Source organism: Panicum virgatum, chromosome 1K (assembly GCF_016808335.1).
Source record: "Panicum virgatum strain AP13 chromosome 1K, P.virgatum_v5, whole genome shotgun sequence".
Lineage (NCBI taxonomy): Eukaryota > Viridiplantae > Streptophyta > Magnoliopsida > Poales > Poaceae > Panicum > Panicum virgatum.
In genome coordinates, this window is record NC_053136.1 from 5553624 (window position 1) to 5570271 (window position 16648).

At 48.7% G+C, this 16648-nt stretch overlaps 1 protein-coding gene and 1 pseudogene across 2 annotated transcripts; both read left to right on the top strand.

The window, feature by feature from the left end:
• The first annotated feature begins 380 nt into the window (after positions 1–380).
• LOC120667355 (trihelix transcription factor ASR3-like) lies at positions 381–3611 on the top strand. 2 transcript variants are annotated; one of them, XM_039947531.1, is made up of 2 exons: positions 381–1432; positions 2881–3611. In XM_039947531.1, the coding sequence occupies exons 1-2, from the start codon at positions 559–561 to the stop codon at positions 3174–3176; spliced, it is 1170 nt and encodes a 389-aa protein (XP_039803465.1). In that variant the 5' UTR covers positions 381–558; the 3' UTR covers positions 3177–3611. The 2 variants fall into 2 exon arrangements, with proteins under 2 accessions (XP_039803465.1, XP_039803406.1); XM_039947472.1 differs by having other exon boundaries at positions 391–1432; positions 2878–3592.
• A 649-nt stretch (positions 3612–4260) lies between these two features.
• LOC120651968 lies at positions 4261–10295 on the top strand (annotated as a pseudogene).
• Positions 10296–16648: the final 6353 nt, after the last annotated feature.

Genomic DNA, 16648 nt, shown 5'->3' on the forward strand with positions numbered 1-16648 from the left:
ATATGCTACTACTTCTATTGGACCAAAAATGTAGCATAAGCCTTACCCTTCTGTCCAGCAGATCGTACTTCTTCTGAGGCAGCAGATCCTCCTGATCTTGCAGGCGCGCCTCCATCTCTAGCTCCCTCTGAGCTTGCCGGCGCGAGGGAGCGGGCGCGCGCGATTTTCGCGAGGCTGTGATGCTGCGCGAGGGAGCGAGGAGACAGAGGGAGATTGACGTTTTTGCTTTCGTTGGTGAGGAGTCGAGAATTTATTTTACAGCGGCGTGTGGGGAGAAGTCGAAACAATCCGTTTTAATGCAGCAGCATCGTCCGCATCTCTTGCTTGGTCTCCGTGCACTGGATAAATACGTAGCTTTTAAGCGAACGGTAGATAGGAACGCCGCCACTGCCTGGCTGCCACTGGCCGCGCGCGGCACCACCACAGCACACGCGCGGCAGCAGCGAGCGCACTCGCTCGGGTCTCGAGCTCCTCCCCACCCCCGCGTGTCGCCTCGCGGCACGGGCACCGGCGCGCCACCCTCGACGGCCTCACCGCCGCCTGGCCGTGCCCGGCCCGATGGATCCCACCGCGGCCGACCAGCCGTGCGTCATCCAGGCGCTCCGGGCGCACTCCAATGCCGTCCCGCCGCCGCCACTGGTCCAGGCGCTCCCCGCCCACCATTCCCCGCCCAAAACCCACCCGCCCCCCGCCGCCGCCGCCTCCTCTCCCGCGGGCGCCAAGCGCCGCCCCATGCCCACGCCCACGCCCACGCCCACCCCGCCGGGCCCCGCGCCCCCGAGCCCGCGCCGCACCCGCTTGGGCGGCGCGCCGGAGTGGACGCCCGCGGAGACGCTCGCGCTCGTCGCCGAGGTGGCCGCCGTGGACGACGGCTGGTCCCGCTCCGTCTCCACGTTCCAGAAGCGGACCATGGTCGCCGAGGCCCTCGCCGCCTCCGAGGGGCCAGCGAGGCGGCGGGGGAGCAAGAGGGCGGCGGCAGAGTGCCGCCGCCGGTGGGAGGCGCTGGTAGCCGAGTACGGAACCGTGCGGCGGTGGGAGGTGCGCACGGGAGGGAGGTACTTGGAGATGGGCGCTGCGGCGCGGAGGAAGGCCGGGCTGCCGGTGGAGTTTGATGTGGAGGTGTATGGGGCCATGGACGCGCTCGTACGGGTCGAGGAGGCGCTGCTCGCGGGCGCTGCTGGCGGTGCCGGTGGCGGTGGCGGGTACGAGGTGGAGGGATTGGTTGGCGGGGGTGCCAGCGTTCAGGTGGGTGAGCAGGACGGCGGTGACGACCGTGAGGTTGGAGAAGATGACGTCCAGGAGGATGAAACGGTGGAGGCGGTGAAAGAGGAGGAGAAGGAGGAGGAGGAAGAAGATGATGACGACGACAACAATGAGGAACAGGAGGAAATGCAGGTGGATGATGGCAATCCTGATGCTTCAAATGACTTGGGTACATGCAACTCATCACCTCCTTTCGCATTTCATGTTCCGATTTGGCAGTTGTGTGCTTATGATCATAGTAAGTTGGCGATACTTAAAACTTGATTGTGAATTGTCTGGTAGTGAAACTTCTGTCACAAATAGATGATTCTACAAGTCTGCAGTGATGTGGCATTCCATGGATGCAGAATGTGTGCATGAATCCTGAAATGGGAGAATATGTGGCACAAAAATCAAGGGGATTTTTGCGGTGCATTTGCTATGCGGTGATTGACCAAATATGGTTTTCTGGCTTCAGAATTATGCGTCAATAATAATGTTAGGAAACAATCATAAGCTGACAGACTTCTGAGAAATTCAGAGATGACATTCCTGGTTTGCTAGTTATTGAGGAAATGAGGAGGCGATTGCAATAGTGTTTCTTTCTTGTAAGGTTCACTCCATAGCTGTTCATCAGGCTTATCTCAGGCTATAGATCCTGCATTACAACTTCTTCACCTATTATAGTTTTCCGAATTTTATATCGGGGAAATATGTAGAGATACCTGCTGGATATTGACAAACCATGAAATTGAGGGATGAGAGTTATTGAAAATTCTCAAGAATTTTACTTACAGACTATCTATAGGGGAGAGCATGTTCTGTATCTGTGCAAAATCCAAGCTCAAACTAAAAAAACATTGGCTAGAGATGAAAACTTACATCCTGTTTTTTACCCAATGTTTAGCTGGTTTTCACTAGATTTGCTACCCTTCATCTATTTTGATATTGAGATACCATACTTTAGTTATTCGTGTCTTGTTGTCTTTGTCCTCTTAGCCATCAAGCAATTTTCTGTAGTCAGCTCATAATGTTCCATGAAGAATGTTCTTGTTTTAATGGCATGATGACTGAAAATGATCTGTTCTGATTAAGAAGAGTATTTACACATCTGTAAAGTTGATTGGACTACCATTTCTCGCTTACGCTTACAAGCGCTAGAACTATTTATATTACATTTATAGCTATCAAGTTTTTAAGTATCTCCGTGAATTTCTATCTGATGGAATTTTAGCATGAGTACCATTTCATACACAGACAAGAAGTTATCATCTAATGAAGCATAATACTACTTTTCCATTTTCTCATGAGATAATAATTAATATGCAGTAAAATCTATCAATGTTGGTGGAAAATTAGAATCAACCATCGAAGAAGACAGAAATGCACTATGGTGTCAGACAGAGTTTGCTCTAAGACCTGATTTTATGTGCATTGAGTGTACATAGTAACCTTGATATCGAGCAGGTTGATAGTTATTTAGGCAGCGAATAGGATGATAATAGACGTTGCAATGAGCCATTGCGTAAATTTGCAGTTCCTATTGACCCTTTGTTCTGCCAGCTTGTATTCGTGTTTCTTTTGTCTTGTCATATCCTGCTGCTGCCTTACTTTATTTGTGATCTGTTTTGGCAGAAGGCCATGAGATGGGAACAAACAGCGAACCTGACAAAGGCCAAAACAATGCATGGGACCTGGCCATCAAGTTACAAGAGAACGCGCAGCATATTCACACCATACTGAACCACGAGACTGATGAAGACGCTGGCCAAAACCACGCTCATGCTGGTTTAGTTTCACCCGATGCCATGGCGACTACCCGCCAAAAGGCCGACGAGCTCATCAAATCGCTCGGCGGGCTTGTCAGCTACCTGAACCAGTTCACTGAGCTGGTCAAGGAAAATGGGTTCGAGAACTTCGTTGGAATGACCTGATGCATGAGATGCAGGTTTCCTTTGGGGAGGATTAGATCACGTAGCTTAAGATTTCAGCACTGTAGTTTGTTTCTTTGCGCCCTTCACCTTTGTAAATATTGGGGCACTGTTTGACCTTGTAGCCCAGGGGATTTGTAGCGGAGATTGTTGGGCGCATTGGCATCGCCATTGCTCACGGCCTCTGGTGAGACCAGATGCTCACGTCTGTTGCCTTGGGGGGGGGGGGGGGGGGGGGGGGGGGTTGTTCCATTTCCCCTCCGTCCCGAATTCCAGATGGTGAGAGATCGATCGCTCGGCCTTGCATTTGGAGGTAAACAGTAGCTAGCTGTGTAGTAGTCCCATGATGTTGCCAGATCCATCGCGTTTGCGATGAAGTGTTGTTTGTGATAGTGTTATCAGCCTTCATCTGAATATCATTGACGTGCTGCAGCTCAACTGCTCAGGTAGCCCAGCCATGAGCCATGGTGTTTTCTGAAGCGGCAGCCAACCTTTGGAGGTTCAGGCAAGAATGTTGTTGTTGTTGGTAGGTGTCTTGCGACCTGGCATTTCTTGCTGGCAAGGCATCACATGGCTCAGAATTGGAGCACCACGAAGTTGCCTGACCTTAAAACCCCCTCTCGTAGTCGCATCCAATCCAACCGCGAATGGAATGACAGCACAGAGAAACTGCAGCAACAGACGTCTGAGCTGGGCGAGGCGCTGCTGCGGGCGTCTTCTCCCGGCTATTCTTAGGGGCCCCTCCCCGACCCGGCTTCGCAACCCCTCACCGCATTTCCTCCCCCGCCACCTCCTCCCTCCCTCCCATTTCTTCACCCATGCACACGCGGTGCGCGTAGCTTCGCCCTCGCCTCCTCCCACGACGACGCGCCCGGGCGTGCGTGCGTGCATGCTGCGCACGGCCACCGCCCCGACGCCTTCGACAAGCCGACCGCCGCCGCGCGCGTGAACGACCGACCCACCAGCCTCGCCGGACGACGAGCTCGGCTCGGCCGCGCGCTCCCCCATGGCGCGGCCGCGGCCGCCCGGCAACATTCACACCGCCCTCGCCGTCGCCGTCACCATCGCCGCCGCGGCCGCCCTCCTGTCGCCGCGCCCCGCCGCGGCCCAGGGCGCGGAGGCCGACGTGCTGATCGCGTTCCGGAACACGCTGCGCGGGCCGGACGGCACGCCGCCGGGCCCGCTCCGGAGCTGGGGCACCCCGGGCCCGTGCCAGGGCAACGCCTCGTCCTGGTACGGCGTCTCCTGCCACGGCAACGGCAGCGTCCAGGGCCTGCAGCTGGAGCGGCTCGGCCTCGCCGGCGCCGCGCCCGACCTCGCCGCGCTCGCCGTCCTCCCGGGCCTCCGCGCGCTCAGCCTCTCCGACAACGCCCTCACCGGCGCGTTCCCCAACGTGTCCGCGCTCGGCGTGCTCAAGATGCTATACCTCTCTCGGAACCGCCTCTCCGGCGTCATCCCAGAGGGCACCTTCCGGCCCATGCGCGGCCTCCGCAAGCTCCACCTCGCCTTCAACGAGTTCTCCGGCCCCGTGCCCGGGTCCATCACCTCGCCGCGGCTGCTCGAGCTCTCGCTCGCCAACAACCGCTTCGAGGGCTGCCTGCCCGACTTCTCCCAGCCAGAGCTCAGGTTCGTCGACGTCTCCAACAACAACCTCTCCGGCCCGATCCCAGCAGGGCTCAGCCGCTTCAATTCCAGCATGTTCGCAGGTTGGCGATCTCTCCGTTCTCTTCTGATCTATCCCTCCGTCGTGCTCTCGATCCTTGCCTCACCCTGCTGCATGCTTGGCGATCGACCTGCACTGCAGGCAACAAGTTCCTGTGCGGCAAGCCGCTGGACGCCGAGTGCGACGGCCTGGGGGTGCCGAGGTCCGGCATGCCGACCATGATGAAGATCGCCATCGCGCTCATCGTGCTCGGCCTGCTCCTCTGCGCGATCGGCATCGCCACGGGCGTGCTCGGCCGGCGGCGGAGGAAGCCGAGGCGCGCGTCCGCCGAGTCGCTCGGCGTCGGCGACCAGACGCCCTCCAACCCCAAGCTCAACACCGCGCCGGCCGTCAACATCGAGAACGCCGCCAGCACGAGCCAGCCGCGCGCCGCGGGCGCCGCGGCGGCGAAGCGGCAGCGGCGCGACGAGCACGGGCGGCTGGTGTTCATCCAGGAGGGCCGCACCCGGTTCGAGATCGAGGACCTGCTCCGGGCGTCGGCCGAGGTGCTGGGCAGCGGCACCTTCGGGTCCTCGTACAAGGCGACGCTCTGCGAGGGCCCCGCCGTGGTGGTGAAGCGGTTCAAGGACATGAACGGCGTCGGCCGGGAGGACTTCTCGGAGCACATGCGCCGCCTCGGCCGCCTCGCCCACCCCAACCTCCTCCCCCTCGTCGCCTACCTCTACAAGAAGGAGGAGAAGCTCCTCGTCACCGACTACATCGTCAATGGCAGCCTCGCCCAGCTCCTCCATGGTACATTGCATATTGCTTTGCATCGCATTGCGTGCGATCTTAATTACTTGCTGCAGGCTGATTCATTAATCGATCGATCCATGTGGTTGCAGGTAACCGAGGGTCGTTGCTGGATTGGGGGAAGCGGCTGCGGATCATCAAGGGCGCGGCGCGGGGGCTGGCGCACCTCTACGACGAGCTGCCGATGCTGACGGTGCCGCACGGGCACCTCAAGTCCTCCAACGTGCTGCTCGACGAGGCGTTCGGGGCGGTGCTGTCGGACTACGCGCTGGTGCCGGTGGTGACGCCGCACATCGCGGCGCAGGTGATGGTGGCGTACAAGGCGCCCGAGTGCGCCGCGCCGCAGGGGAAGCCGTCCAAGAAGAGCGACGTGTGGAGCCTGGGCATCCTCATCCTCGAGGTGCTCACCGGCAAGTTCCCGGCCAACTACCTCCAGACCAAGGGGCGGCAGGGCGGCGGCGACCTCGCCAGCTGGGTGCAGTCCGCCGTCGCGGAGGAGCGCACCGGCGACGTGTTCGACAAGGACATCACGGGGGCGCGGGGCTGCGAGGCCGACATGGTCAAGCTGCTCCAGGTCGGCCTGGGATGCTGCGACGCCGACGTCGACCGGAGGTGGGAGCTCAAGACGGTCATCGCGCGCATCGACGAGATCCGGGACCCCGAGCCCGCCGCCGACTCGACGTCGTCGTCATCCTAGGCGACGCTAGCTCCTGATGATCGCATCGTCACATACACCCGCGTAATTAACCAAGAAAATGAAAATCCCAGCGATCGATCAGCGCTGCGCATGTGTACGCACGAGATGCAACAGAGACGAGGGGTTTACATGGCGCGCAATTGGCAAGCATGGACATGCATGGCTGGATTCTTGGATCGTGAACTAAATCTGGATGCGTTGATCGGTTGATCGATTTGATGAACAATTCAATACAGTTGGGATGGGATAGATCATGGTGATGCGGTTTCTGATATGGGGAATTTCGAGCGTGTAAATTGGCTTAGCTTAATTTGTCAAAAGAGGGATAAAAGGTGCTAGTGTGTAAGGTACTTTTAATACGTTTCGTTCTGTTTTGTGCCCCCTTATTCGCACAAATCTTTACATGTCAATACCGGAAAATGATGTTAGATTAGCGTGGATAGATTGTTTTGTTGTATAATCTCAAAGGCATCAGCTGGATTTCATGCGCGGCATGTGTCTTTTCAAAAAAGAGTGGAGTATGTTTATGAGCTGTATTTTAACTTTCATTTTTTTAAACACAATATTGATGCAAGTGCACTCAACCCTATAAACATTCGTGCACACGCTTAATTTCATAAGAGAGCGAGACGGGTTAGCAGATCTTGAAATGAAGTACTGAACGGTATTTCAAATTTCAAATTCTTTTAACACGGTGCAAATGCAGGCACATTCACTGATTCGCCTCTACTAACATAGATTGACGTAGTCGTCGTATACATCTTGCTATTTAAGGGCACATCGCCTGCTATTGAAAGAAAATAGTTATTAATTATTTTGTTTGTACCATATCATGTATAGCTTGTTGCACATCACCACAATGTTTCAAAAGACCCATGACCCACACCATCAAGCATCCTTTCAAGCCATCTAGTTGTGTGCAGCCCAGATGGTGTCAAGTATAAAATTCAATTTGAAGGTCACTAGCAAAACTTCCTTCCAAGATATCCAATAGTATTGGGCTATTAGCCGAGCTGCTCTCAGGTCTAAATTCAGTTTGGATCAAAATTCACTATGTTCGCTGCAATCAGCCAACATTGTTTTTCTCTCACACCAAACCAGCACCAGACATCAGCTAACAGCCAGTCAGCAGTACTTTTCTCTCACAACAAATCAGCACCAGCCACCAGCCACAGCACAGCGAACAGAGTCAATCGTGTTAGTATAGGTCTAGGCCCAACTAATAGAATCCTTAGCCCAAGCACAGGCATTGCAAAATGTGCTTGGCCCAATACTACCCACTTCCTTGACCTAGGTTTTTCCTATATAAAGAGCTCACTCCCCATCCATCAATCACATCTCCTCCCTTTCTCCGCCGCCACCCCTACCTACTCCCGAGTCACCACCCATCATTGACCTCCTCCTCCTCCTGCTGCTTATCGACTGATTTGTTTCTTGTTTGAGGTAACATCGCTTGATTTATTACTTTCCTATTATCATACTTGGTATTTCCTAGCATATATGTATAATCTCTCTTTGCCTTGCCAGCGCCTCTCCACTAGATCTGGGATTTGTAATACAACGAACGCATGTTCCTACCCATCTAGCTTAACACCGCAACATCTTGAAGATCGTCATAAGGTAAATCACTATCTCCTAAATCAGTATCCCTAAGGCCGAACCTTGAATTTGATGGGGATTTGTAAGTACATTTCTGAGAGTGGTGATCTCTAATCCTGCTTGTTGAGAACTAATACAATAAAAGGGGACAAATCTATTTATCGCGCGTGTGGGTGGGAGGCATCTCATCGCAGAAGGCCACCGCCGCTCTTGTTCATCTTCCTCGTCGAGGGCAGCGGCGACTGGAGTTTGGGATGTCGAGTTGCCGAGGTTCGGTGGCCACCGACAACCTTAGAAGAGGGGTTGGGTTAGGGAAGCCCGGCAGCGGAGGCGGGTTGAGAGGGCGGCGCGGCAAGACGACAGGGATGCCGCTGGCCATTGACGATCGGGGATAACAAGTGGGCTGGGTCTAGGGCGAGGAGCTCGATGTTGTCGGATGGGGTGATTGGCAGAGACGGACCAGAGGTGGCGACGCTGTCGGGAAGTAGCCGGAGGGCTGCGCGGGGCGCTGCTGCGATGGGATGAGTTCCAATCACAACTGCGATGAATAGACACCCCATAAAAGGTGCCCTAGGTTTGGCGATATGATCTTGGTCTCGTATACTAAGTTTTTATCCTACCCTGAGGATCATAGATTTAGCTATGAGGTGGAGGAGCTATCAGTCCCACTGGAATAATTTAGATCCAAAATATGGTATGATATACCTATAAGATTTTCCATTTCCGATAGTATGGAGAAGAGATTTCCTTTTTCAGTAAGGCTTAACTAGACCAATGAAAATCTAGGTCGTCTTGGGCCCATTGGGCTAAGCCCAGCCCACGTGGCTGTAGAGTAAGGGGCGCTGGTTTTGCTCCGGAAGACAAACCGGACTGGGTGTGCTCATCCTAACTATTTATTTTCATTTATTTTTACATGAAAAAAAATGTGTGGCAGCCCCACTGTTGGGTCTGAAACACCTTGGATATTTTATCAATCGGCCGCATTTTGCTTAGGTTTAGTCGATACGCCTCTATAGCTCAGGCGAGTTTCAGATTTGATTCAGAGTTTGCGATGCGGAGAAGCAACGACCGCTAGCGGTACTGAGCCCTTGCTGTTTCCTGATTTCCTCTCAGGTTGATCCAATGGGTGACCTTTTGACTCCAGGTCATCTATTGCTCAGGTCAAGATGAGCAACGGAGAAAACATTGTGTACGGTTCTAGTGGTCTTTTCTCAGGGGCTCAGTCTTTTGGAGCTCCAGGAAAAGTTTCTTATGGTTCCTCTCAAGTCCAGCAATTTGGAGGAGCACCGGACAATGACCATGTTCAGCTCCTTCAGAAGCAGATGGGCATTCCAGTGCACACTACTACCTTCAGGCTCAAGCACATTAGGGGCCAAGTAGCTGCTTCCTGGTACGCAAACCATTTACAATTTAAAAACCCTTGATTTGCAGCTAATATCAACGTGTGATTAATGAAAAAAATATGTATACGCAAGGCTCCTTACTGTAATTTTTTCTTCATACAGTGCTGATGCCAAGGGGAGCCGCTTTATACAGCAGGCGGTCGACGGGGCAACAACAGAAGAGATCATTATGGTCTACGAGGGAATTGTGCCTTATGTTCGCACGCTCGCTGTTTGCATGTTTGGAAATCATGCAGTCCAGAAGGTTAAAGTTTCTCCAACTCTGATCCAATGTGTGCATATGTTTTTTTTTCTTCTTTTACTAGAATTCTGAAGCAGCAGGGCATAAATTGATCTTGAACTCCCATAGTAACCTCTAACCTATTGATTAATTTTCCATCAGATTGTTAACCATGGCCGACAATCCTACAAAAGGATATTCATCGGCCATCTGATGGGTGATGCGCCATCCAAGCATATCAAGTTCATCTTCCGGAGCCTCTACGGCGCCGGCAAGGCCAAGATGCTATCCACCCATCCTTGTGGGTGCCATGCTGTTCAGGTTGCTCATTGATTATTTTAATTTGTCAGTTCCAGTTTCTGTTATCTTCATTACTTATGATCATCAGCTGATCACTCGCTGATTCGTGTTCATTTGTGTTTGCTGATCACGTTCCCTGCAGAGAGTGCTTGGGTACTGCAACCCTGAGATCCATCACGCCATGACGGCGGAGATCATCGAGTCTGTTCGGATGCTGTCTGCAGACCGATTCGGGAACTGCGGGGTGCAGTACCTGCTGGAGCACAGAGGCGCCGCTATGGTGAAGAAATTTGCCACGGAGATCATAGGCATGAGACCCACAAGTATGCCTCGGATGACGGATGTGATCGACAAGTGCCTAACCTTCGGCTGCCACCGTCACCGGCAGCTCATCACGAGCGAGATCATCGCCGGTGACCACATCATGGTTGGTGATGGCGACCTGTGATCCATCCATCGATTTCCCTTTGCTCGCATTGCTTGTGCTGCTAGTAGATAGGAATTGCACGCAGCATCAGGAAATGTGATGTGAATGCCGTGATGAACTTGCCGGACATGGTGACCGATCCGTACGACGCCACCTCGGTGATCCAGAACACGGTGGTGACGGCGGAGGAGCGGCAGGTGCGCTTGCTGGTGGATGTGGCCAGGAGTAACGCGGCCAAGCAGATGAGCCACACGCACGGGATCGGAGGCGCGTCATCGCCGCCATGGAGAGGTTCCTCGCCGCCAGGGGTACGCATGCCCTGCTCCTGGTGGATATGGGCCCAGTGCGACCTCCACTCCATGGCCCAGTGAGAGATATACTCCTGGTCATGGGTTGGTGCCTAGTGAGTGATCGGTGAAGAAGATGTCCTTATTGTGGGCTGCCAGTAGGAAATTCTTATGTGAACAAAGCTTTGCCTTAGGCCTTGTTTAGTTGGGAATTTTTTTATTTTGAAATTATAGCACTTTTGTTGTTATTTAGCAATTAATATTTAATTATGGACTAATTGGGCTTAAAAGATTCATCTCATCATTTATGGTTAAACTGTGTAATTAGTTATTTTTTCTAACTGCATTTAATATTCCATATATATGTCCGAAGACTCGATGTGATTGGTACTTTAAAAAAAATTTGGGAACTAAACAGAGCCTGCATTTTCGACTATTTGCTCGGTGAGTGGTGACTTCATTCATAGTAAGACACTTGCAGTAACTTCATTAATCTCAAGATCAGGTAAAGAGTTTACACTGCTTATGTTTACTTGAACTTTTTTTCTTGTACATAGGAAATGAGATTTTGTATTTTTACTACAAATTAATAAGCTGTTTTGTTTCACTCATATAGCTATCCAGTTTAACTTACCAACCCCAATACAGAATAAGCAAAGGAAGATAAGCATTCAATGTATTTTAGAGGAAAACAATCCTATTTTAAGTTCATCTCTCGTAGATCTTCATAGGTGTGAGAGTGTGTGTGGGGATGTATGTGAGTGAGTATATGTATCTGTTTTTTGTTTCTCACTAAAAGAAAGAGAACTCTTTAAGCTACTGTTGCTGCTGTTTTTTAGTAACTCAGCAGGGCGCACTTCGCAATCACGCCGCTAAGAATGTGATTCATCATAGTGCAATTCAGCATGCACTTTCCTCACCCTATTCTCTCCCTTCCCTGATCTCGAATCGGTATTTTCGTAGGTCATTTGTCGCTAGAGGTAGCTGTTATATCGTCAGAGATCGGCGAGATAGGTCATGCTTGCAGTGGGGAATCTAGAATTGAAAGTTAGGGTGGTCCAACAAGATAATTCTTTTAATATCACATTTATAACATCCTTTATTTCTATACTATGTCCTACCCATCTAGAAATATATGCAAACAATTTTTTGGAGATAAATAGGTACAAACAATTGCAAATTTATAGTCAGGACTCTGAACATTTCATCTCCAAACGACATTCATGTGCAGTTGTCCATTATGCCAATTCTTAGGATGAGTCGTGGCCCACCCGGACCATCCTTTGGATCCGCCCATGCTTGCTTGGCTGCTTGTTGATGCCAAGCTTCGAGCTATGGAGTTCAAACCTGGTGCAGCAGCCCACTTATTATGTGTCCTTGCTTCGTGGATCAAGAGATTCACCACTATACTTTGTTGCTCCGGGTAGACCAAGAACCCCATATTAATGAAATAAAAGGTGCCGTTTTCAGGGGAACAACTACAAAGAAAAAACTGGTTAATATGAAAAAAACACACCTATAAGTGCAAGGGAAGTTGACTTTACTTTGCTCATGTGAGAGACGGTGAAAACCTTCCTGTAATATAGTATACCATAACACTTTGGTACGAGTAGCAATCCTCAAAGAAAAGGCAAAAGATTTAATTGAAACTTAAAGTGGAATCGAGTATCAGATTTCACATGACAGAACTGGCTGTACCCTGCGGCACTTTTTTTTTCTTGATGCACTACCCGTCCTGCAAAAAACCCAAGACTCAAACTACCGAAGCAAAGTTGGATATTCGTAAGCAGGCAAAATTCATCGTCATTTCTGTCACACCATAAATAATAAAGTGTGAAACCATTATTCGGCGTTGATTGCCATCAATTTTTTTAAATGCAATATGCACTAACCATGCTTATGGACCAAGAAGGAGCATCACTTGACAATTGTCATATCTGACCATCATACCAAACCATCTACTCCCTCGCTCTGTTCCAAATGATTACTCATTTTGGTTTCTAGATTCATAAGTTTTCCTATGCATCTAGATATAATATATATGTAGATACATAGCAAAGACTATAAATCTAGAAAAATCAAAACAACTAATAATTTGAGACGGAGGGAATACTTGCTAGAATGACACCAAATCCGACGAGCCTAGATGGTGCAGATAGAGATATTTATTCCAGTATTTATTCACTCAAGTGTAGGATATATTTCTTATAAGTTATATATTATACCAAAATAATTGGTCTACAATGAGTGTTATTGCAATAAAGATTAATTATTGCCAATTATTCGACGCACAAGCCTTTATTCGAGCATCAACTAACACGCACGTTTATAGGTATAGGCTCTGGCAAGTGAATTTTATAAATCCTAATGACACACACACACACACACACCAGTACAATTATATATATATATATATGATAAATATTTATACTAGTCAAGTTTTTTTATTGTAACTTTTTTTAAAAAAAATCTTTTTATTGTAAGGTTGAGCACTGTGCACAGGCACTTTTATTTGTTCCTGATTCTATTGTAGCTAGGAGCAAGCGCCTAGGATGCCTTTTCTGCCCACAGGCAAACGCGTACACATATGTGGCTGTCGACGTCGTGTATCTTGTCTGGTCGACAGGGAAAAGGTCGTGCTTGATGGTTGGTTCAGAATGACCTGCATCACAGGAAAACTCTCTCAACCGTAGACCTTCAAGTGTATTGGGCATGCACGATACGGGCGTATATTAATTTGTTCGGTATGCCGGCCATGAGAAGTTCGTGACAGACTGACGGAAATGATTTCTAAAAATGCCCAATTGTGTCCCAGTAATAGTTATTTTTGGGGATTATTGTCTTCTTGCCTCTGTTTTGAATACTAATTTTGATTTTACCCTTATTTTTTCAATTTGCATTTTTACCTCTACTGTTTCACTGTGAAGTCTCCGTTCACCTCTAGAATTGACTCCGTTAACTGCATCAAAGATTTAAGAAACTTAAAAAACAAGAAAACCCTTTGTAATATAGTGAAAAGATAAAAATACCCTTTATCCTCTTATCCCTTCAACCATTTTCCCTTGCTTCTCTCCCCAACATTGTGTATGTGCCCATCCCATGCGAACCCTAGGAGGCCCGAGCAGGGCCGCGCGTGGTGGCCAGCTGCTCGGCATGTGGCGGCCACCAACTAATCCCAAAACATACCCACTGTACCTTAATCAAGTTGAATCAATTATGAAGATTTATTGGTCAGTCAATACCGTTCCAAATGGAGCTGAATCAATTAGCGTGATTGATTGGCTAATCAATACATATATATAGCAATTACCATCAATTCTCTTCCCTTCTTTATTTTTTTATATGATAGGCAATTCTCTTGTCTCTTTTAATTTATTTCCAAAATAATAGGAAAGTCTCTCACATCCTTTATCCCTATGATTAAGGGGGCTGGGAGGGAAGGCTTGGGTCAGGTGGAGGGGTTGTGGTGGGACGGACGGGATGAATTTATAGGTGAAAAAAAATAACTTTTTGAGCATATCCATTTCTAAAGTGTAGCTTTAAGATTTACTCCAAACTTTGGTACCTCTTAGCTCTGACAAGTGGGTTCTCTATGAGGAGAAAGGTAGGTCTATTCTTGGTGAGAAAAATTTTTAATTCTTTCATCATTTATAGTATAGAAGTATAGATATAGTGTGTGGCAAAAGAGAACGATGTGCATATTTGATCGACCTTTTTGCCATGTAAAAGTGTGTGACATGCATGGGTGTTGGTTAAAAGTAAAGGCTTGATCGTGGCTTGAAACAGGTGCAGCTAAGCTCATCTAGTTTGGTCCAAAAGGGTACAACAGTCTTTTCACTGGTGTTACAATTGATTAAAACACGAGGGTATAAATAAAGTAAAATGACCAAATGATATATTGGCAGCAAAACGTCAATTCCGCTGGCACGGTTGGGATCCTTAAATGCCACTCTTTCATATGTCAAGATCCTCAATTTTCCATAGCACTTAAATTCTCTTTTCAAATTATAGCTCATTTTACCTTTATGGTGGCTTGAACTTGCATAACTTAGACCAAGTTCATAAAAAGAAGAATCAATATTTACTACTGGAATTAGTTTTGTTGAATCCACCATATGTATGAAAATATCTTGTGCATTTTTTTGTATCATATATAGATGTTATTATATCGTTCTATATACTTGGCCAAAATTATACAAGGTACTTTGATTTAGGGTAATAATAAACTGAACTATATATAATTTGAAACGAATGGAGTAGGTAAAATCTACAGTATGGCAAAGCGTTCACATAAAAATATTATGGTATGCATTGCTGTTTGGTTTTAGTGCATATTGGCATATATATTATCATGATGGGGACTTTAAGCATTGGGTTCCGGTTGTGGGTACATCCATACTTTTTTCCTCCCAACTGGGTTGATGATAACACCTGCAAGTGACATGAATAGAAATTTGCCTCTATTCTTTTCATGGCAATCGTGACACAAAAATTGAGACCCGTCCACATTGGATCGATCACAAGAAGATATCCTTTCTCAATTTCTCCATGTGCTTTCAGAAAGTTTTCCAGCCCTTTATCTAAATAACAAAGAATCAGTACGGTACTAGAGGTAGAGTACCAAGAAAAGGAGTGTCATTTTTTTCAAGAGATTTTTTACAATGATCGAAAAAATGAGAGCCGTCCATCCGATAGAATCGTACGGTGGTCAATGTAGGAAGTACCTAGACTAAAGTATCTGGTAGTATAAAAATATGGGACCAAGTACCAAAAAGAGAGAAACTGAATACTAATTTAATTTAATTTAATTTTCCATAGATCAATGACCAGAAAAAATCAAGGAAAAATACCTTTTCAAACCCATAAATTAAATGGGAGGTACAGGGATTGGGGACTTGCTTTTTCTTTGTGCACTTCAAGTATATTACTAACTTCATGCTTAGTGGCTAACCGTTTGAGAAGTAGCAGATAAACATGGAAAATAAGCACTGTAGTCTTGAAAGTGATCAGGTGCTCTAGCCTAAGAGGGGGGGGTGAATTAGGCACTCTAAAAACTTAGACCTATGGCTTCAACTAGTTTGCACAAAACTTAAACTAAAACAAACTATCTAGATGTGCAACTATGGTTGTTCTAGTGTGAAACCCCTATCCCAAAAGAGTTTAGCAACCTATAGCCTTTCCTATTCAAGAAACTATTCTATGAAAGTAAGGGCATACAAATTGCTAGTATGAAATGCGGAAGCTTAATGAGCGGGATAGAAGATAGCAAACTCTTGACGCGGGTGTTTATCCCGTGGTTCGGTTAGCCACAAAGGCACACCTACATCCACGCTGTTGTAGCACTCACTAAGAGTATTGCTACTCGGCCACCAAGTCTCTTTCGTGAACACAATCACGGTCACCTTGGCTCCGGGTTCCACTAAGGAGTTTCTCCACAAAGGATGGGGGTCTCCACGTCCCCCGCACAAAGATGTCGTCGCCGCTCCACACCAAGTCGGAGGGTCGATGACGTTGCCGGCGAGCTTCAAAGCTCCAAGGTGCCGGCGCACCAAGCTCTTGTTTTGGTTCACTAGAAAACCACAGCACAAAGGCTCAAAGCCTTGCAATCACACTCACTAAGAGCTAACATTTACACAACACTCTCAAAGTGTGCTAAGGGCTAAGGATATGATCACTATGCTCTTGTATGGCTTGGAGGTGTTCTTGAGTATGTGTGGGAAGTCTAGCAACTCCAGCAATCTTCAAATGACCGGGGTGAGGCGTATATATAGGCCACCAAGTCTTGTAGCCGTTGTTCCAACGGTCAGCAGAAAATCTGCGTATCATCGGATGAACCGATGTCTCTGTCTGGGGTAGCGTCGGTTCATCCGGTCACTCTAATACCCGAAGTAGCCGTTGAACTCCTGACAGCTGACACAGTGACCACCGGTTGAACCGATGCTTTCCCGTCAGTTAAACCGATCACTCACAGCATCCTCCTCTTCTGCTGACGTCATTACACCGATGGTATGCACCGATGCTTCACTGGTTCAACCGGTGCTGAAGACTTGGCTCTTGCGCGACTTGCATCGTCTCTGGAACACAGTA

Bases quoted from the DNA above. Each gene is read 5' to 3' on its own strand.
- LOC120667355 (XM_039947472.1), top strand. From the start codon at position 559: ATGGATCCCACCGCGGCCGACCAGCCGTGCGTCATCCAGGCGCTCCGG. The intron at 1,433-2,877 runs GTACATGCAACT...CTGTTTTGGCAG, and splicing joins TGATGCTTCAAATGACTTGG to AAGGCCATGAGATGGGAACA.